Here is a 24,413-nt window from a genome sequence, read left to right as displayed (position 1 = left end):
GATACATCTTGCTCAATTCCATAAAAATCTAAAAGCCTCCTAGTTCATAATATTAAATGTTAAAAGTACTTGAATAATCTTCTGGGTAATAAATTTTTAAGCATTTATGATCCCTAAAATAGCCGCATCATGAACATGAAAACAAAATAAAAATGATTGAAACAAGTCATGAAAAAATCCCAAAATCGTTAATCAAATAAATTGGTGTATGAAGGAGAAAGCAGTGGCTTAAAACACAAGTTGAGTTTTTATCATGAATTTTGCATTAAGCTCTGCTTTCTCAATTTCTACTCCAAGTATGCTTAATAATCTCATCACGTCTTTACTTGAAATTATGCTTCTTTTTCAACGAATATAAAGCATTCTTATTCAATTATGTTACTCTTATTGGTATCAATTTTATATTTTTATGTGTATATAAGACATTCTATTTGCCTTAATAAATTAGAGTCATTTTTCTCGTTTTGTTGTATATATTTAAAATTATAACTTCTATGTTGTTGCTTAGTATATATTTAAATGAGTGATAAAATAAATTAGGGATGATATTGAAGGACTTATCATAGATTATTAAAATGTCCCCTTATATTTTATATATATTTCCAAATTTTTTTTGAAGTCATCGTGGCAACAAAAGTTGGGAACCAAAAATATCAGCTTTATTTTGTGGTTTTGCATATAGGTATTTCCCTTTTAAAAGATTTTTTTTTTTTCAATTTCCGTTTGTCTGTCAAATAAAAAATGTTAGAATATTAATTTTTAATCTGAACTCTACGGTTATGCTTTATGTTCCTGTATGAATAAATTGTATATGCAAAACATCATCATGGGATTTTGTATGTAATCTAGCAAAAGAGGAAAAATCAACAGCATGTTATTGATAGCAATTTTTCTTCAGCGTAGGCATTTTATGTTGATGTTGCTTTTTTCCTTCCGTTAAAATGCTTCGAAATATAAATTTAGAATTCTCTCGACAATTGTCAATCAATAAAAAGGCACGCTTTAGTCTGACACAATGAACTAAAAATGACGGTTTCAGAAAATTACTTTTTTTGTCAGCTTCACATGTGATGTTATCATGATGATAACGAGTGCAAGTTGTACATTATTTTAATTTATTTCAATTTGAATAATTATGCTGCTTTTGATCTTCCAGTAAAAAGAACTGATTCCTCTTGTGTATTTTCCATTTGCAAATTCCGACAAACCACAAATATTTAAAAATTCATCCGCATTTCCAAAATATTACATGCGGATGTTAAATTTACACCTTCAAAGGCATTAACAAATTAACATTTTTTTTCTTTTGACATTTTGGTTCGAAGGACTGGGAGGGGGGATGGTGAGGTGCAATATTATGCTAAGTTTAAAAACCCAATGTAATAAACAAATGCCATTAATTTATTGCAACTGCAATCGCTTGTGCATACAAAACCATAAGAGTATAATGAAAAGGATAGTGAATGGAAAATGATTCTTCCTAAATAATAAATATTGCATCGGGAATTTTTTTTTACACAGTAAAGATGGAGATTTTTACATTATTTCTTCTTTCCCGCTTTTATTATCACCTTTAGCAAATGAATATATGAGCATGCATAACACATTTCCATTTATAGATGCATGTAAACTTTGCAACAAAAAAAATTCTATTTTTCATTTGCTTCAATGCAGTACAAACACCACAATAATATGCATGAATGGTGTTTCTTGGCTCACATTTTGAGATAAATTTTTAAAAATTAATATAAAGGAGCAAGTAATAGCTTTCATTTTTGGTATTTTCTTTGGCAAATTGTCGTAGACTGTGCCTAATTTTATCACAGTTGTAGTTTTTCCGCAGTTTTTGTGAATGTCAATAATTCTTCAAACTCTATTTAGGTAGTCCTATGAAAAATTAAAATAAAATAAAAGGATATAACAGCGCTTTGCCTATCAACAATGACTACTTCTCAACTAGTTTTTCTTTGAAAGCAAAAATTTGCACGTTATTCAAAAGAGGAAAAAGATCTTTTACTACATGGTCCTGTACATGGCTGTATTATTAGGTTTTTTTTATGAATAAATGATGTAATTGAAGCGATAAACGTGAGGATGAATGAAGTGAAAGGATTTAATTGGATATTGCGGATGTGCATTTAATAAAGCAGCATAATAAGAAGAAGCAATGTTGATAAAACTTTAAATACAGATATTCATTCTATTGGGATGTTTATTTAAACATGAAAGAGCCATTCTTTTCTTTGAATCCTTTGAATTTCTACATATTTTAAAATAAATTGAATTGGGGTTTCACTGCATGGAGATATTTTTATGTCGTGTATAATATTTTTAGCATGATTTGAATGTGGCTCTATTAGAAAATATGAATTTTATTGACTTATTACATATACCAGCTTTTCTCATTGTGAAAGTTGTCACCCATAAAAGAGTCAGTTCAGTTCAATAAAAGTTCACATAATTGACATATCTTGATTGAAATTCATATTGCGAAAATAGAATTTACACGTGTTCAAAATAATTATAAAGGCAAATGAAACATCAGCGAAATGAAAACGAGAGATAAAAATTTTCTATAAAATTAAGAAATCTTTGGAAATTAGCCTTAAAAAATTTCACGTGTAGACATTCAAAAACTTTTATATTTCATATCGTACTCTGGCCATTTCGAATTTATTTTGCAAAGTTTAGCGAGAAGAAACTCTTTAATAATTTTTAGCTCCTTATCTTCAACAATTGACTTGATAAAATGCGTCATTATTCAGACATAAATTTGAACTTTTATTTTATTTTGCTCAGCATATCGCGAAGGATATTTAAATATGCTGAAGATTGTATGATCTTGAGAAATGTGAATAAAATAAACGAAATTTCGGCTTTTGTAATATCTCCTTTTCACATCTCAAGAAGATATTCATCATCAATTTTTCATGAAGTTAAAGATCTCGCTCATTTCATTTTGAAGAAAAAACGAAACAGTTCTTATGTTTTCATTGCAAGTTCAAATGGCAAAATGTTATTATTGTAAATTGCTTTATATACCATGTGAGTCATGCATATAGCGATGCTTCTAGTCATTTCACCTCATATTTATTGAAATTGTTATTTTTCCATATTATTTTTAATGATGATACTACATACTTACATGTACAGAGAGATGTGGGCACATGAAATTGAAAGAGATTAGCATTATGAGATAAAAGAGAGATTTCCTAATATACTTTATATTTGGGTATAAGGAAAAGGAAAAATATTTTTTCATGAGATTCGATTAAGATTATGCTTATTTTTCATGTTTTTCGGTCTCCTTTTAAAAGAATCTACGCAATAAGACTTGCAAAAATTCTATAGCTGATAATGACATGTTCTGATATGCGAAAAAGAAAAAAAAATCTTTAGAAAAGACAAAATGTTCATATTAATGCATATAGAACAAATATACTTTCGCATGTCTAGTTATAGATATTTCATTAAAAGTAAGAGTTTGACCAAAAAATTTAATTTAATTAAGTTGTTTGTTGCAGATCCAATACGCACTGCCAACGGTTAAAATTTAAACGTTGCTCATTATTGCTCAGTACGAACAAAAACAAGCACATGCGGGAGACCCGAATAAAAATAATGTTACATGCTGAATTTCATATTATAGTTATGATTTCATGAGTTAAAGAAATATTCATTATGGAAATTAAATTATAATTAATATAAATCATAGAGAGCTTGAATAAATCATTAAATAATTTTAACAAAATATTGTGTCAAAATTTTTAATCTTCCCCTTTGTTTACAAGTTTATTCTTGCGGTGTTTTTAAAATCGAAATTAATTAATTTCTTTGTGAATTACGCGGAGTTATTGAATGTTTATATTCAGAAATTGTCAGAAACTTCTTGTAAGTACTTGCTATAATGAAAATAAATTAATTAACTAGTCAAGTTTCTTAAGAAACTAAAAATAATATAAAAATGTGCAAATTGAGCACAAAAATATTAATCATTTTTAATAATATTAATCTTTCCACAGAGAATAGCACAGAAAACGAATTTAAAAAACAATTGTAAAACATTTTTATTGGCAAGTTTATTAAAAAGTGATAAAATGAGTGAAAGTTTAATTGCATCAACTTCAACTGCTGAAATCGGTATCGAGAAGAAATTCGTCAATGCTGCAACTCAACACGGTAATGTCAACAATGCTGATGAAGAGAATATTGTTGTTCTCTTGGTAAGTCGTTCTCCAAACCGCGAAACTGAAGATGAAGTTGTTTGGCATGAAGACTTGGAAAAATGCATCATTCAGGCGGACGAAGATGTGAGTACAGAAAAAAAAACTTTATTATCTTTTAATGCGAATGAGACAAAGTATCGAATTACCAATTATCCTTGCTCTCAGTCATTCTTGAAATTATTGATTCCCAGACTACTATATACATTTTTGTGTGTCAATGACTCACGTATCGAATTCCTCGTCAATATTTAATACACATTTTTTATTTATAAATTCGTATGGCTCCTTTAGATTTAACTTGCGTCTGCTTAAAAGGTTTATTGAATAAATAATTATTTATAAGCAACTCGAGAACTTGTATTAGGTAAATGCTTGAATTGACTTAAAAATATATTTTCAAGGAGCTTAAACGTTTTATCTACAGTAAATGCTAGTAAATCAATTCTCATGTTGTGCATTAATGCATTTTAGCAAAAAAAAACTATAGGAAAAATAAACTTTATTTGAAAAATCTGTTTAATCTGGCGCCAAAATGTGTGGGATTTTCCCTGATTTCGTAGTTAAACCAGATGCAACTTTTCTACTACTCTTCCATCATTTTCCACAAGTTTTTCTTCTTCCTATGAACATTCATTGACTAAAATCTTTCGTGTAGGATAGAAAAAAAATCATCATCTGTGCGATTTTTTTCTACTGTTTTAAAAACATCATCTTTAACCGAATATAAATAAACTTGAAATATCAAACAAAATTTCAAGAATTATCTAACGATTATTATAATGAGGTATTTCCATTATAATGATGATGATTTTAATAGTTATTGTTATTACAATGACTACTTATGATAACAAAAAGTATGAAAATTCTACGATCAGAGCTAACAACCTATGAACATTTGTGTGAGAATTTTTTTTTTGTCATTTGATGTAAGATTGCCATGCAGTTTTTTACATAAAATAATTACTAAGTGTCTCTAACAAAAGCGACGAGTCGCCAAAAAAGTTAAATTCATGGAAGTGGTTGGATAAGTCCAAATATTTATCCATCAGATTGGTATTTTTTGTTGCATTCTCTCTTTCTTTCTCATTTTAATTAATTCAAGTTAATTGACTTTTGCCAGACGTCAGTGTGCTTGCAATAAAAAGTGTTTATAACGTACATGTGAATAACATACATTCCACTTGTCTACTCTTTATCTTCAACAGATTTATGAGAAAAATTTTATCCATTTGCTACTGTCTGGTGTAAATAAGTGAACAATAGAATTGAAGGCTTAAAAGTGATCATAGCATTATAATCGCGCGCTTATCAAAATGATCGTATAATGAAAGGAGTATCATGAAATACTATGTATCTCTCACCTGAATAAAATGTAATGAAATAGATACGAAAGGAAAAAAAGCGTGTAAAAAAGAGACTTTCATGTAAGTTGTGCTTGCCTGCAGCTCCTATCATTCAATTTAACTGTAATTTAAATAATAGCAAGTCATTAATTAGTCTTCAATTCTACTTTTAATATGCATGCTTCTCCTTTTATTTCTAAATGAAGTTTTACTATTTTCTGAACTACTGAATTTTTTAAATGACTTGTTGGAATTCTTGTAAAGCGCAAAGTTTTCATAAATGAGCAACTAATTTAATGTTAAATCTGACAGTGAAAAAATTCAAAACCTGATAAATAATCGTAATCATGAATTTACAAGGATTACTTAAAATGGTCGGTTTTTATTTTAATATAGTTATGATTTATTAAAAGCGCTTTATTCACATATCATATAAAAATTTCATCAGTTATGCTTCTTTATGCAATCCACTTTTGTTCACAGAAAGTAAGTTGCGATTACGTCATGTTTATTTCACAGTAGACCGACTGATATTAAAGCTGTTTGTAACCATGCTTGTTATTACAATTAAATTATTATGAACGCAAGGTCGCATGAGACTCATTTTCATTTTTATGCGAGAAATGCGTCAAAGCTATCATTGGCAAAGTTTGTTTGGACTCATTGTCTCACCATCTCTTGTTCATGCTTACAAAAATGAATGAAGATAATGTTGCCGTCTGATGATAATAATAATAATGGTGATTACATGGTCACTCGGTTTAAAATTATTCTTTTACAAATTTGAAACACTTGAATGATGCATATATTATATTATTAGCATAATTTTCAGAAAATCAGTCACTTAATATCAGTCAAATTGTTTAAAGTGAGGATTTTATTTTATGTGAAAAAGTATTTCATCAACAAACTGCGTTTTCAAAATCAATCTCAAAAAATAGTTCAACTTGCTCGGCTTTTCTTACGGGAGGTCTTGTACGAATCTCGAGGTCGTCAAAAAAAAGGAAGATGACAGAAAGAAAATTGAAAATTACAATAAGTCTGTTCAAGCGAAAATGACTTTGGAGAGGTTCCAATATGACGTAATTTTCTCTTACTTCAAGCTACAATTTTGCTTTTACATATGATTGTTGTTGGGCAAAACGTTTCGCTCATTAACATAGTTAATATTTTCATGTTCTGCTTGTTTATTCCCATTCCGTCACATTCAATTTTCAAGTAGATTTGCTATTGCTTTTCCTGGTATGTGGAAGTATTTAGTTTTAAGCGCTATAATATTAGGCGTTGACTTTCGTTGATAAGGAATTAGTTGGATAGAATAATCTTTCCAGTTATAAATTCACATGCTTCATTAAGCTTCTTTCAAGGAATGAGGATTAATAAGTAGCATTTAAGAAGATTGTTATCAAGGCTTTTATATATCAACAGCTTAGCATGCTTTAATAGAAAAAAGAGGTTACGAAGCTGCACTCAAGATATTATCCAGTGTTAAGAATCTTTAATAACAATCATTATTCATAGATGATTCATACATTAATGTAGATATTAAATATTTAAGAAGAAATTCCGTATAATTTAATAGATTTTCTCTACAATTACAAAACAGTTAAAGTTTCAAAATTATTAGAATTAAATCACGTCCAGAGGGAATTTAATATCGTCGTTTTTGTATACATATTTTAAGCCCTTTCTATACATCCTTTTTTTGTCTTTAAATTTATAAATTTGCATGCCGTCTATTTCGACGGTTCATTCGACAAATCGCGTGAATTAATTATTTCTCTTTTCTGACGGTTTTTCTTTTTCCAATATTCATTTCTTCTGCTCGCCTTCTTCTATACAAATGAGAAACACATGCTTCTATCAACATAAATTTTTCAATTTTTTCTCTTTTTTCCACTTCTTACTATTCGTTCCCTCTAGCACACAACCAATGGTTCATAAAAAATTATTATATTATATTTAAAACGACTTTTTATTCTTTCAAAGTGATTAAGTCATTAAATAAATTAAATTATTTTATACTTAATTTCATTAGCTGGAATGAAAAGTCATTAAAAATTAATACAAATATTCATGCTCTACACACGGTGCAAATGAAAACGAGAAATTGATTTTAAATGAGAAAATCTTTAAGAGAAATTATTTAACAAAAATAGTCTTAGAGGATTTTTTGACAGTTAAAATTCGTTCACATGTTCAAATCAGTTTTATTGACAAGGACAAAATTGACTTGAAAGTAATTTCTCTATATCATTATTTTGAAAAAGTTTTATCAAATCTGAATTTTATTTCCTTTATTTTCTCCATATAATTATTATGTTTCAGTAAACAATTCCTTTTCCTTCGGGTTTCGTGTCAAATCACAATTTTGCATGTTAACGAACAATAAAATTCGCATTTTCATTTACTTCATTTGCTGGTTCTGACTTTAATTTTTATTTATTCATCTCCATTAATTCACAATTGCCGTATGACGACGCCGTTGATGATGATGATATGCGTTACTTATTTCTGTGCATCGGGAGACATAAATGTGATGTTTATGAATTTAAAACTATACACATATTACTTAAGTGCAGAACTGCATCTCTCATAAGAAAAGCCAGAGCTCTCGCTTTTAATTAAGCATAAGTAAAAGAGCACATGAAAACGATAATGAATGTATTTTTTATTTGCACTCATGTGCATGTCTCATTTCTACAAAAAACAAAATTATTATAAAAAATATTTCGTACAATATGTGTGTGGTAACTATGCCCTTGAGCCAAAATGGAAAGATTTTCGCCAGACTTTTTTTGTCCGTCCGATTTTGCCAGATTTTTGCAAGATATTGGACGATTTTTTTTCGCACGAAAAACTCCGTCCGATTTTGAAAGATTTTTGGACGATATTGCCAGAAAAAAAATCTTGCATTTTCTGGCAAAAATCTGACGAATTTTATACGTCCGACTTTTGCCAGAATTTGCCAGACATAATTTTTGATAAAACGTCCGAAAGATCTTGCAGTTTTCGGTCCGATTGTGCAAGATAAATCTTGCAAAAATCGGATAAAAAAGTCTTTCGTATATCGGACAGAAATTGAAAGATTCTTGAACGATGTTGCCAAATATTTTTTGAATTTTTTTTTTGAAATTTTCAGAAAATTTTATAAGTTATAAATTTTTGATTTGAACTAGATTATGCCGTACATTTTTTTACTAGATTAACTAGAAGTAGAGATTTCGCTTTCACGTTATTAAATTATCTTGATTTTAAACCTAAATGATTTGATTAGTAGATGACTATATTGCATAAAGGAAATTCGACAATTTTCTCGCAATGCAGCTTCCAATTTCGATTCTTTATCTAGTGATTATGCGAACGCTTTCAATCCCAAGACAAATATGATATTGTAATAAGCTTGTGAAGTATATGAGAAAGGAAAAAAGATGGGAAAAATTTAATTTTTAAAATTTTTTAATTAAAAATCCCTATGCACACTTAATATTTAATGTGTACAATATGGTTTAATTTATAAAGAAACATTTTCAATCTAGATCTAGTTATTTCGACAGACTATTTCGCTTATTTTCATGTAATTATTTTATTTCTTGTTTTTGAGACAAAAACCATGACATTTTCCTAAAATACAAACGATTTTCTCAAGTTGTGAGAAAGAAAAATGAGAAAAGGACTGAACTGAATAAAAATGAAATAACATGACTAGAGTTTTTCAAATAATATTTCTTCAAAAATTCCTGCTGTATAATATCCTATCACGATTTTTTTTTAATTTAAAGAACCAAAATCTAAGAAGATACACCCTAATCCCCCCATAATTCCTCTTCACTTTGGTGTAATTATCGCTCGATAATTTCTTCTTCAAAACCACTCAAGATGCTTGAAAACATAAATTTATTGCCCTCCAAGATCCAGCCACATTTTTCCACATTTACTGCTGTATTTACACAAAGAAATCTGCATCTACTTGCTGCGCCATTAATTAATTGACTCAATAAATTTACTCTGGATCTTCAAAAAGTAAATTTTTTGCTCGTTTAATTCAATTATCATTAAAATTCCATCCCACGAAAACCGCATTCATAAAAGAGAGGAGGAAAAAAAATTATTACAAAAAATACCCGCAGTCAGTCAGTCAGCCAATTTACAATCATTTAAAGACTATTCTTGAGAAATGGCGAAGAAAAATATGGGAGAGAGAAGAAATATTTGTTTCATTAAATTGTTCAATTAAAAGGTACATTTATTTTTCATCTTGTAAAAGGCACATCATCATCATCATGTAAACAAGGAATGCAGCACATTATGCCTTGGCCATCAGGTTCATATACTGTTTATCATATTTTTTTTATAAGAAACGTCTCCTTGTTCTAAACGTAATTTCCTTTACAGTAAAATATATGTTTAAACTTACTTTAAAATCTGATCATCTAACTAGGCTTCATGCAATTGATCAAATTAAGACAAAAAATGATTTCTTTATTTATTGGCTTCTGCTTAGTTGTTAAGATTGGAAAATTGTAATAAATTAACTGAAGTTGTTATAAGACTGTGATGGATTAAATTAACATGTAAAGGTCAAAAGTTATAAGAATATTATTCTTGATTCATCCCTAGATTTAATTTTTGTTAATAAATTATTTATTTTTGACATTTTGTAAAGAAAAGTTATTGATTGCATCGTGCAGTTGTAAAACATTTTTATTCGGAAAAGCAATTTTTCTGTTTCAAATATTAATTCACCATAAAATCAACATAGGGGAATGATAAATAGACAGTAAGGAGCAACTGGGATTTTTTTACAGCTTATAAATGAACGTCATCATCCGTGACGAGTTTCGAAATGTTTTATTTTTTGTCGATATGAATTCAACATGCAAAAACATCTATTTTTAACAAAAAGTTACTATTACGATTTAATTTCCCGTCGATTTTCATGTCTTAAATTTATTTTTTACTTCTTTTCTTATTTCAATTATTAACGTTTGTAATATAAATGAGAATAGAGTATAACTTTACTATTGGAAATGACGGAATGTTGGAACAAATAGAAAAATGAGGAGAAAAATTAAAAATAGCATAAGAAGACAGTTTTTTTAAATTGTTTGTTTTACAAATGGCCTTTTGCTTTCTCGCGAGCACGGTTTTCTTTTCTTAAAATGTATTATTATCGTCATCATTGATGCTGCTCATTGTATAGATTTGGACTAAGAATTTTTAAGAAAATATATGAAGATGACCATTTTGAATTTGAAATTGAACTTGTAATTGAACGGTTCGAAAAATATATAGAAAGTAAAGTTAATGAACAATTTACTTAAATAACTAATTTCTAAAAGTTTTTATCTGCCTTAATTAATGATGGACAATCAAAATGTTTCTATGTTTATTTATTTTTTTTTTTCTTAGGTACTTTTATAAATCATAAGTTTTTTATTTGGACATAAAGTTCTATTTTTATATGCATACATCTGTTAAGACAAAAAGAAGCCACTCATTAGTTCTTTCTTCGTCATTAAGTACATTTCTATTTCCATTTAACCATAAATCAAGGTTTTTAATGTTAGTGTCATATAGATCAAAGTATGAATGTGTAAACGAAAATTTGAACCCGCTTCTTAATTTAGGAAGCTTTTCATGAAAACAAAATTTTGTTTTGTTTTTTCTTGTCTTTCTTTTGAAGGAGTGAAAGAAAATGATCAAATTTAAGGCATGTAAACATGAGAAATGTTCACGTGTGCAAAATAGCGAGTTGAAAGTAAATGCGAGAATATAATTAACTATGAAAAATATCGTGTTGCAATAAAAATATAAATTAAGCTGAAATGTAACGCAGATAAGGTCGTAAATGACATTAATTCTAATTGGTGAGAAAATTCTATTCAAGGAATCATAAAAGAGAATCTTAAAAAATCATAAATAAAAGAATGGAAAAGAATATGATTTTTCGATGTTGATATAGTGAATTGACAGAATTTATGCTAACATAATCATTCGCAGACTTTTGCATTATTATTATTATTTTTCTCTTAATTCGTTTTACTTTGACCTCCTCCTTTCATATTTTTCTTCTTTGTGTATAGTGCATTACATTATATTCCCATCATTCATATTTCATCTCATCTCCTTCACATAATGCAAGCAAACGAAATAAAGATGAGAAGAAGTCTGAATCTATCTTGATGAGGCATGAAAGCGCGAAATAACTAAAACATCAAATAATTGTGAAAAAGATGAGGGAATAAAATTAAATATCTGTGTGCGCGTCTAATGAATTCTTTATTTAGAATCGCAACAGTGATGACGATGTTGTTAAAAAAATCTTCTTGTTTATTCTTTTGTGGATTAAGTTGATGTTGATGTCATTGCTTTAAATTCGTTTTATTTAACTTCTACAAAAAAATTACATTAAGATAATTTAGGTTCCGGAATTACATAAGATAACATTGCTAATTCAGAACATGTCTTTTTAAAAAAATGGCAATTTAGTGGAATAAACAATAATTTTAAATTAAATTAAACATTAGACAAAATTCATGACATTAATTTTAAATTAAGAAGAAAACCTTCTTATTGTGTAATGCTCTATGTAGAAATATAAACTCAATAGATATCCATGACTTTAGTTAGAAGATAAAGTTTGTAAATGCTTGAATTTCACTAGTATATCTAATTTTGAAAGATGAACGCTAACACTACATATTTCATTTATCATGGTAAATAGAACAAGAATCTTCATGTGAATCTCTGGTTAACAAACACGTTTGCTAGATATGCAAGAATCCCTCATCACTGACAAAAAAAATTCTCCTAACTGACAGCAAAAAAAAAGCACTTACACGTCTGAAAAAAGAGAAAAAAAATCTTATCACATCAAAATAAACATAATGAAAATTTCATTATTATTAGTTTCACTCCTCCCTTCACTCTTCTTCTTACTTTTAATTTTGCTGCTACTTACATTCATATTACATTTGTGTTGTATGTACCATTATCATTGTTCGTGAGGATTCTCACAAGACGCATTTAGAAATAAGGAAGAAAAATCTCTATCGACATTGTACACGTTTTGCTTTTAAAGATTAACATAATTAAGCTTTAAAAATTAATGCTATCATTTGGCTGATCCCTCTAGACATTTTTTTCTTTCATTCATTTTTGTCTATATAATGGTTTGAAGAAATGTCATTTAGCAACTAGAATTTTGAAGATTTACAAACTTAATTCCTTAATCGACATTCTTAAAAAACATTATCAAACAAAAACTCAGTAATAATTTAAGGTTAGAGTAAAAATATAATTTTTGCACGAATAAATTCTCAAAAAATACTCTTTATTTGGTCGGTAGCTAATGGAATCTAATTTGAAATGACATGAGTCATATGGAAAACAATGTGAAACTTACATCGATGCATAGGGTTTTTTACTTATTACTATAATAATATGATTAGCAAATGCCAGTGACACTTATTATTATTATTATCATCCAATTAATGCTCAATGATTCTTGTTAATAAAATTCTCATTTTCTTCCTATTTTTGTTCTTTATTCATTTTGTATAAAAACTTTATAGCTTCAGAATGTGGGAAATTTTTTTTTATTATTTTGTAATTTTGACTTAAGACGACAAACATTTATTACTTATGAAGACGGAAGAAGGTATTTATAAATTTATTCATTCTTAGCGCAAAAAAGTAGCTTAACAATACACTTTGTTCAATCTGTATTATTTTTCTGGATCGTGAAGGGATTTAGATTCTATTGGATTCTCTTTTTAAGTTAACGAAATAAATTAAATCGAAATGAAATTCGAATTTATTTGCATATATTTATTTATCAATTACTAATCGTTGGACAAAAATGCGCTGAAGTGACTCGATAAGAACGAATACTTTTGTAATTTTTTTTTATTGTGAACACAAAATTTTTATTCTTTGACTAGGAATATTTTTATGATTTAATGACAAACACATGAACGCGCGACATTAATTTCATAGATATCTAGGGATGTGAAAAAATCTGTTTAATAAATCAAACTATAAATTGGTTTAACATAAAAAAATAATGTGATAGAAACAAAAGTTTTAAACAAAGTTTCCACTTTTGAAAGAATTTGTTCTAGTTAAAAATTAAATTTGAATCTCAAACAATCAGTTTTTATTCCAATTTATAAAATATCTGCATCGAAGCACGAAAAACATTTAAATTAAAAACCTTCCCATCTTTCTTGTTGGTGTAAAATTAAAGTTAAAAAAAAATAAGTTTTTTGTTAAAATGGATAATCCTTGGGTTAAAATCAATAATGTCAACTCACAAAATTTTCTAGACGTATTAATTTCGTCACAACATTTATCATCAATCTCTTAAGGCATCAAACTTCAGCTTTAACATTGCATAAATGGATTCATTCTGTCAAAACGTGCTTAACAATGTCAAATTTGCTGTGTGATTTCAATATTTTACAAATTGTATCAAGATAACATAGATGTAATCAGAAATTATATCACCATTTATGCTCTCATAAACTTTTTCAGAGACACTAATTAGAAAAATAAGAGGTTGTTCGGAAAAATAACAGCTGGGTGATGTTTCTCTTCATAACATGTCTAACTTTTTTTTTTTAATTTTTCGCAAGATTAGATTCTTTTAACTTTGATAAAAATAACTCGGAAAAGGTAAAAGAAGGAAAATTTATGCTGTCTATTAATAATTAGATATGGTTATGAATTTTTTCCGGCCCTTCATTAAGAGGAAAAGAAAATTTTCTGCTTATGACGTTAAGCGATGAAAAAGAATCAATATCTTTTCTAGATAAAACAGGCAAAATACATATAAAAAATGCTTTGGAATCGAATCAGTGAGCAGAAAATTCTTTAGTAAACATGAATATTGAAATTTAATAATATATTTTAATATACAATATGATTAAATTATTATTATGAAATTTATTGTGTTTTACTATTATATATGAACATTATTCTACTTTAAATGATCTGTAACGTTCATTATATTATATTTTTTAAAAAATATTTTTCTCATAATCACAATTAATTGGCCTTGTACTAAATTAACCATCTACCAAGTTTGTCGATTTATCTATTTATTTCATCTTCTGATTATTCCTAATTTTCGCACTTACTCTCTTGGAAACCACAACATAAGTGTGGTGATAATTTTTTGATAAAACACATTCTATCATATCCACTTAAATAATTCTCTCAACTTTAAACAGCTCTCATCATCCTCATGTCTTTAATGGTTGTAATGTTCTCTAAGCACAAAAACGATTCAGAATCATGCAGGCGTAATAAAGCGAGTGAACAAACAACACTTCACTCTTGATATCCACTTTTTCTTTCCTTTTCATTCCCTTTTTATTTTTATTTTTCTCTTCAAATTCTTTGATGTTTTTCCGCCACTTCAATTTCAATGTTTTGTGTGTATGTGAGAGTAAGCGTATTTCATTTTTCTTTCGTATGTATGTCATCTTACAAAAATATTGTCTGATGTGTGATCTAAAGTAGGGAAATCCTGTGCGAGAAATCTTTTATTTCTTTAGAGTCGAATTTGGAAATTGTATTCTTGGAAAATAGACTAAACTCTTAGGAGGATTTTTTTTTTGTTTATTCTCGACATTTGAACTTTGGAAATTTATTTTTAGGCTATTGCGATATTCTTCAAATGTACTTGAATCATCATTTAAAACTAACTTTACAATGCTCCATAATTATTTTATAATATGTTACAATAGCAAATGAGATATCGACCTTGCTGTGTAAATATAAACAGCAGCAGCTCCGACAAAACAACCAACATTAAAGAAGCTTAATAATAATGAGAAACTGTGTACGCAACTATTTCTCACATTGTCATACGAAAAAAAAATGTGTTAATTAAGGTGTTTTTGTGGTGTCGGTCTTTTGATATCTTTCAAGGTTAAGCTGAACGTTTTCTGAAATAAAATATCTTAAGAAAATTAACATCAACACCATTACTAGCATGAGTTGCGGGAGATTGCGTGTTGTGTCATCTAGCAAATTCTTTAATTATCGCATGAATTTGTTTCTGCTGTAACAGCTACTGCTGTTGCTGGTAAAAGGAAGTAAGGAAAAGTAAAATTTCTTGCATAACTATAATCTGGCGCTTTTTTGAAACGCAATAAGTTGTTGAACGTTTTATTTTCATTGACTGTATTGCAAAATTTTGCTAATTCAATTATTCATTGTATTTCTGGTTAGGTTGTGGATGTTAAAATGTTTATGAAATTTCATGGGTGTACGAAAAGTATTTATATAGTTTTATCTAAATATAAATGCGCTTCATTTGTTTAAAATTGCAGGCTTAAAATTTTTAACACATTCACCATGTACACAAGGTTAATTAAGGTAGATTACGCTAATTTTCTGCCAGTTCTTTTTACTTGCGTTATTTTTATTCTCTTAAAAAATCTTTAAAATGGGTTTGAATAATTCTTTTTTTATTTTATTTCTGTATTCTTCCATTTTTATCTTCCTCTCACAAGCTAATTAAATTCTTCATTACTTACAATTCTTTTAATTATAACAATATATATACATTTTAATTAATATTGTAAGCTGTCATCGCTCTCATTCCCATTTTTTTTTTATGGTACAAAACATTCTTTTGCTTCCAATCTTTTGATTTAATTATTGAAAGTCATAAGTCATTTCTCATTTGTGAATTCATAAATCAAACTTCTCGTTAAGGCGACTGTTAAAATTGTTGGCAGATTGCGTCGTTGACATGCTATTTATAAAACTCAATTAATTGATTTGAATAATTAAATCGAGATTAAAAAGAAAATAAAGCTACATGTGCGTTAATTTCACTTCTATTAACAAACAAATTTTTAAATTAGGCTTCCTTTTTTGATAAATTAACGTGATATCAAATAAAAAAATGTTTCAGCAAATGCTATAAATAGAATTAGACCTTTCAAAACATTATTACTTTTTAGTTCATTTTATTAATTTTTAGTTTGATATATTACAAAATGAGCTGAGGCACATCAAATTTATGACTGATACATCGAACCGAAGTGTTAAAGGATTTTAATAGTATTTTGTAAAATATGAAATACGATGTCATCAATGGAAAAGGCGCTTTCGTTTTTTGCATTAATAAGGTCTTTTTATAATAGTTTAAATTCATATCGATTAATGAGGGAAAGATTAAGTAGAATGAAGTAGAAAGATCATGAAGAATTGAATAAAAAAAAAAAGAATTTTATTCAACATCAAAATTAATTTAAGTAATTAAATCATAGAATAGGCATGTATATTGTAAGACGCGTAGAAGATTGCATTATAAAACCATATTTGGATGAAATTAATTAACAGAATTAAAAGTTACTTGAGTGATGATGACAATGATAATGAAAATGTTGTCGCATCATTGCATAAATGGATGATGGTTGTAGAGTTGGCAGAACTCCAAAGCGGAGGCTCCAATATGTTATATATATAATAAAACAATACCCTATCAAACATGGTCGAAAGATTTTAATTTAACGGTTATGGATACCCGCATGGGATTTTAGACGTAAATGTATTTATTTTAATATTAAAATAAAATAAATCTCAAAAAGTTTCACAATCTGCACAAAAAAAGTAAAATTTGGTGATTATGAAAAGGGGTCTGGGTTAAAAAGCGAATATTACAATTAATTTTTTTATCCACATTTTCTTCTTCATTATCTGTTTAAAATGATGGAACTCAGAATGAGAGCACACGACAAATGTTAAATATATATTAATTTAAATACAAACTTGATGGAAAAACAAATTAGAATAACAAAATTAATAATCTATAGTACGCAATAGTAAAAAAACAAATTAAAACAAACAAATGAATGATCTTGTAAAGATAAAAATTAAATAACTTTATTTTTTTTTTATTATTTTTAAGCATCATAAAGTCATGTCTGGATTTCGTCAACAAATTTTATTTTATATTTGCTTTTTTCTTCTGTCTGCCTAAGCATGTTGACTAATAATATTATTGAGTGTCCATAATGAAATTGAACAATTTTATTTAAATGTTCTAGACAATATTTGTTGCTGCTCATTACAAGTCTTCTAGCACGATCTTTAAAAATGACTATTTTTCACATATACTGCTTTATGTCTATTCTTAGACGAAACACGAGAATGTTTAAGTAATTAGAACGAATGTAAATGAGAAGATTATTTTCCCATGTACAAAATGAAGATTTCTTTTTTTATCGACGTCAGGTTCCGGAAATTGTAATTGAAAAGACAAACAAACCCAAAAAATTGAATTAATACAAAAACAATACACTTTAATATAATCTTTTGCAGGACTTTGACTGTCCGAATTTTGAAAGTCCAAAAAAGCGCCTTCCTTGGAGTCCATAAAAATCATGCACATTTTTTATGTTTTAAGACATTGCTTAGACATTTTCACTCTTATGAATGAACTGTTTTTTTCTTTTTACTTATAAAATTTCCACCTTTTTTAATACCGTTGTTCATAAGGAAAAAAAAAAAACGAAGTATGAGTAGAGGAGAAAAAACGCGAATTTTTGTAAAAATAGATGGAGAGAAAAGAAAATTCTTCGGCACACGAGTGTGTGTGACAATTCAGAAATGAGAAGAGGTAGCGTTAGAAAAATCAACTGCGGTAGTTACTGGGAGAAGTCAAATGGGGAGAGAAAAATGAACTTGTTCATTTTTGATGATCTAAAAGCGATGAAATATGCGTGTATAGAAGTATACATTAAGTTATGTAAACAATTTTCACTATACAAATCATTTCTCACGCTTAGTGTGGCTTGAAATATATTTCTCCTTCTCATTTTCACTTTCAGTCAATGAGGAAAGAAAATTTACTCAAAATTAGTAGATTTTTAAGAAGTTCAAAAGTCTCATCATATTACGCACACATTGCGGTGTGATATTTTTTCCTTTTCTTCTGCTATACACATACGAAAAATTTATAGATCTAGGTCTGGTTCATATTTATTTAACATATACATGATATTAATTAATTTATAGCGTTATAAAGTTATGACATGTCATGTCAGTCAATATAAAAGTAAGTAATTAGCAAAAAATTACGGATTTTTTTTGACTTTTTGGAATTTCACATAAATCAATAACAAACTCATCATGCAACTTTGTAAACAAAAGAAGCATCATGTGAGTTAGTCAAATGTTTCTAAGATGTATGAGAAACTTGAAAAATTTCTTTTCTTCTCACATTCAGCACAGAGAAAATTAAGAAGATGACAGGATTAACGACTTTAACGAATGTGTGGAAGATAAATTTCGCGAGATTGTCGTGATTGCGGTTGGTGATTTTCATGTTGTCGAATGAAACAAGGAAATTATTTGTATTTTATTTATTCATAAAATTTTGTTCTATATTACTCTGTTCAATAATTTTATAGTTTTGTTAAGAGAAAATGAGTTCGCAAATTTTATATTGTTAGAAACATCATTAACAACGAAGGTTATGTAATGTTTATATATTCAGCCACCTGATGAGCTTGATGTTTACATGAATTTATCAAATCTTTTAAAGAAAAAACAAAAGACCAATTTTTTGTTTTCTAATTAACTCTTCAGCAATGATGAACGACTAAATGTAACATTCATTCTCAAAACTCGAATCATTTTTTTTTTTCTTTAAAAGTTAATGATTGTACTGAAAACACTTTTTTTGTGATTGACGAAAAATTTTGTGCTCTTGAAAATTTATTCATCATACGTGCATGCGAAACAAAAATAGAGACGATGATGATGAAATGTTTCATTTTTGAGCTTAATGATGTTTTCATTTCATTAATTGAGTTTACTTTGAATTAAAAACTCATTTTTCATTCACAAAAAAGAAAGAAAGGAAACAAACGAAGAAAGATCGTGAAAATTTTATTCACAAAACCTTTACTTGTAAAGAATGCATGCAGAAAGAATCTGTGTGAGTTTGTGATAAATATTTATGAAACGGTGTGACTGAGATAACAAACAAAATAGCTTTCCTCCGTCATGGGTTAACATTAAGTATGAATTTCATTAAAACTTCTTTTTGTTTGTATCGAGCATATTCTGAAAGAACAATGAAAACATTTTAAGTGCATGTAGTTTTACTACATATGGTCAAAGTGACAGAGTAATACAAAAAATTTCTAAGCAAAATGCACACAGAAAACTTTCTGAAAAGTTGATAAAAGTAAAGAAAAAGGAGATACTATTATTGAAAAGTAGATTATAATAATGTTGACACTTAATTATGATAGCGCGTCTTTCTCAAATTTTCTCATTTTAGATAAAAAAAATTTGCTGTAAAATATAATTAAGCGATTGTTTTTATTACAATATGGAATGATAAACATTTATGTCACAAAATTGATTCATTTCAATTTAAAGAAAAGCAAAAAAATTTCCTTTATTATTTGAAAATTATTCACATAAACTGTAATTTCTCTAAACTTTTGAAATTATTATATTTTCTCATCTTTATTTATCATAATAAGTACTGAGATTTTTTTTTGCTTGTACATTTCTTATCTACGTTTTTACTACTGTTATCATCTTTCCATATCCTTTTTATACATTTTATAAAATCTATAATTTTTATCTCTTTTTCTTTCATAACTTTTATAATGAAATATAAAGCAAATTGAGGGGAATGGTAGTTGTTAGTAGAGCACATGGATCATGAGATGGTGATAAAACATGTTTCATCGTCCACAAGAAACATTGCTTCTAGCAAAAATCAATATCCTTATTAAAAATGATGTTTCTTTCAATCTGCAATTTCCTGCCGCCATTCGCCTTTCAAACTCGGCCATTGAGCTTTTTATTTTACAATAATTAATAAAGTTTTTAATTATATTTCTCTCATCTCCGGTATTATATTGATTTGGTTTATCGGTTGTTAAGGTTAAAATTTATGATTTAAGTGCATTTATTGCCATTTTTGATATTGCAATTCCTTTAAAATTAGTTTTTATGACAAGGAACGATGAGACGTGGACAACTTCAAGCCTACTACTTTTGGCTTTAATTCATTCAAATTCTTTGAATGCTTTCAAAAATCACTTACATTTTATTTGCAAATATTTTCATAACTCATTTACTATTCTCGATTTCTTAATTGGTAAAGAAAAAATCAATATAAGAATTGTTCTATTAAATATAATGAAAAACAATGACTGCGTGAAAAGAGAAAAAATAATGAAAATCCATAACTGCTTATGGAAAAACAAATTAATTAAGTTTTATTGAACTTAAAAACAATCATCTTGTTTTATTGATTTTGATCATTGACTTTAAATTAAATAAAGAAAAACTTTTACAATAAATTTATTTGGTTTTTACCATTTTAGAGAATACAATATTAGTATTACTGAAAAAATCTGTTCACGTTAGTCACGTTAGGAATATCTTTCCTTTAAATTTAAAAATAACGCCAGCTATAAACCAAATATGTTTTTTCAAAACCAAGACCTGCAGAAATGCATGAAGGAAAACGAAAAACTGCTCTTTATATCACAATTAAATGCTGTCGGAATTCAGTGGTGTTTGGGTTAGAAATAAAATGTGAACATTTTTGTTCTTTTTAAAAATAGACGAAGAAAAGATTAACTGAGAGAAAATCGGATATCCTTTCGTATCTTGTTTTGTTGAGAACAATTCTCAAGAATTTGTTTTGTAGTACTTGTAAGATGTGTTTTTGCCATCCGTTCAAATGCTGGACAGCCGTATGTGAAGATGGGTCTCACGGCTAGCTTATAGATGAGAAGTTTGCGAACGTAGAAAATCGGAATAAATAAGCTAAAAAACAAAAGAAAGGAATTTTTCGGTCACGGATCATTAAGTGTTTCAATGTCTTTAATATAATTTATCCTTTGGGACGCCTCTACATTTGTAAGTTCTGTGCAACTATAAAACGAAAATAGTCACTGAGAACGCTGGCTTTTTCCTTATTAGTGATGAAAGTTCTATCTGCATCAATCAACGGTGGCATCGAATTGATCTTCGTCGAAGACTTCTTTTCGTCCTGATTAAGTCTTTGATTTCTGGTGTGAGCTTTGTCGATTCAAAGTTGATCTTTCTCTTCTTCACAGTTTTGTTTCTTGAAATCTTTGATAGTTGCATGGGTTTTCCAGAGTGCTTTTCGATGCGACGAGTTATATAAGATTTAAATTTTTTCCAGTCGAGTCATATCTGTATTCGAACTTTGGATGTCCTGATTTGGCGCTGGATGCTTTCAAAATCGTTTATTTGCTTGATAATAAGAGAAATGAATTGGTCACATTTTAACACGAATTAAGCTTATTGATTCGTTGATGAAGACTTTTATTCCGATGCATTCTATTAGCTTTGTGTTGTAACTTGGTTGAAGCTGATGTTTTAGATTTCTTTTGACAATGATCGCAACACCACCTTTTGGTCTATCAATGCGATCAAATCGATGTTACGTGTCAGGATGCGAGTCTAAGTTTGGTTTTAGGAATGTTTCCGATATGCACGCAACATCAACGTTTTGCATGCTGAGGTTCGAGGAATGCTAACATCTTATCTGCAAGGCTGTTAGCATTCCAGTAAATTACGTTGATTCTTTGGTGACTACAATTCATGTAGAAACTTGTTGGCCGAAAATACTCTGGTTTTTTGGTGATGATTTCGATGAATCTTTAAGAACATGCAATTTGATAAATCTGTCTCTGTGCTCATTTCATCTTGTGCCTTGGGCTGGTGAAATTTGTTCCTTTGTATTACCACTGGATGAAGGTTCAGAACCTTGTTTGTTTCCAAGATAAAAGTCTAGGTCCATAATTTCTACAACCTGCGTTGAGTTCTGTTGATGATTGTTATTGGTCTTTGGCTTTGACCTGTTGTTATTTCCATTTTCCCCTTCTCCTGTTTCTTCGTGTTTTGTTTTGATTTCCTGATTTGAGGGTTTCTGCTGTGGATGATTATTTTGTGATTTTATGGTGACTGGTGTGGAGGTTTCAGAAAGATGTTGTTGGTAGTTCTGGGATACTCCTAGCTGGTCTTTGTGATGTAAATTGATCAGATCCGCCTGATCGTTCACCTGCTTTTGATGTTGGTGGAGCATTCCTTTGTCCAGCAGGATTTCGTGGAATCCTTTGTTGTTCACCTGATGGTCTGTTTTGATTTCGGTTGTTGTCGTTCGTTGATTTAGCTTTCCACTTCTCGATTATTTGTTTCCTGATGTTGCATTCTTGTGAGAAAGAAGTGAAAGTTTTTCGATTGGGACCTTGTTGGTTTCAATCGAAATGTAAGGACAGGTTTTTGAATCATGCTGTTCAGAGCATCTGAAACAGATTAGTGGTTTGTTACAACCACGTTGTCCATGACCAAACTGCAAACATTTCGAACAGAAAGAAGGTCCGTTAAAGGTTTTCCAAAATGTTACCTTCCTGTACTTTATTAAAATACAGAAGGTATTTGTTTCATTGTCATTTTGACAATTTTAACTGGTGATAAACTTTTTCCAAGTCTACGATCTCCATCATTGGAAGTCCGTTTTCATCTGTGGTTCCTGGTTTGCATAGGTGTGAAAGTGGTGTTGTTTTTCTCTGAGGAGTATGAATTTCGTAAACTCTCCGTTGATACAACTTTTGTTTTGAATCCTTTTTGACGTTGATCATAAAACTCCTGGGTTGGTTGTTGATCTGGTTCATCAACCTTCTGATCTCCTGTCCTCCACCACTAGTTAAATCGGTGGTGGTTTTGGTTTCTGCTGTGATGTTACGTTGATGTCTTTCGATGATGATGATATTTCACTTTGTTTTGGTTGTTCTGGTGCTTTGCTGTTATCTCCGCTGAAGTTGAACAATCTGTTATCGTACAGATTCGTCCTGGCATTTGAGAAGTCAAATTGTTTTTTGTTGTCATCTTTCTTTTTGCTAGCACTAGATATCTTTGGCTGGCGCACTGAAGATTTCAAGTTGGCTGCGAAATGGTTGGACGAATTGATCCATTGTTGTCTGTTTTGTTTTGAGATTTTCCATCTCAATGTCATGTTGCTTTTCGTTGTTTATAATGAGAGTTTCACGGGTGCTGAATCTTGTTGTTGAGATTCAGGTTGTTCGAAAGTTTTTGGTTACTTTCCTCGTTGTTGAGATTTGTTGTTGTTTCTACCATTTTGCCGAACAAGTCAAAACACGTCTTTGGACTGAGATTCGAAACTTTAATCTCTGTTGTTGTTATCTGGAGCTTTTGAGAATTTTGAATTAATTGCGGAGCGAATTAAAAACACGTCTGTTCCCTTTGACGGACCGATGTGAACTGGGGTTAGAAATAAAATGTGAACATTTTTGTTCTTTTTAAAAATAGACGAAAAGAAAAGATTAACTGAGAGAAAATCGGCAATAAATAAGCTAAAAAACAAAAGAAAGGAATTTTTCGGTCACGGATCATTAAGTGTTTCAATGTCTTTAATATAATTTATCCTTTGGGACGCTAAAGAATTGAAAATCGTAAATTTTGAAGAATGAGTCGACTTTTATTCGAACGAGGGCTGGATGCTTTCAAAATCGTTTATTTGCTTGATAATAAGAGAAATGAATTGGTCACATTTTAACAAGAATTAATTTGACCACGTGTCAACGTGGTTAGGTTTTCGAAACTTGTTCCAAAATGTGACTGTCTTTAAGCCACATCTTTTGAACGATAAACATCATTAAGAAATTTTAAAATTAGAAATTTATAAGACAATTCTGACTTATAGTCTCCCAAAAAAGATTTACTTCTTCAGTTTAGGAAAAAGGAAATTCAAAAGGGTTTATAAACTGATGCTCATTTTTTATGACGTAACTTAAAA

General features: G+C 28.8%; 1 protein-coding gene across 1 annotated transcript in view; it reads left to right on the top strand.

Moving 5' to 3' along the window:
• The first annotated feature begins 3,784 nt into the window (after positions 1-3,784).
• Positions 3,785-24,413, top strand: part of LOC139096510 (pseudouridylate synthase RPUSD2-like) — a 93,857-nt gene continuing 73,228 nt past the window's right edge. The window contains exons 1-2 of the mRNA XM_070648240.1: positions 3,785-3,891; positions 4,023-4,310. Of these exons, the coding sequence (XP_070504341.1) occupies positions 3,859-3,891; positions 4,023-4,310 (321 nt within the window). The 5' untranslated portion in view covers positions 3,785-3,858. The remainder of the gene's footprint in view (positions 3,892-4,022; positions 4,311-24,413) is intronic.

Source organism: Chironomus tepperi, unplaced genomic scaffold (genome assembly GCF_022539635.2).
Source record: "Chironomus tepperi strain 1889 unplaced genomic scaffold, CSIRO-AGI_Ctep_v1 contig_393, whole genome shotgun sequence".
Lineage (NCBI taxonomy): Eukaryota > Metazoa > Arthropoda > Insecta > Diptera > Chironomidae > Chironomus > Chironomus tepperi.
The sequence above is the reverse complement of the archived record's forward strand: the minus strand, read 5'-3'. Positions and strand labels throughout refer to the sequence as shown.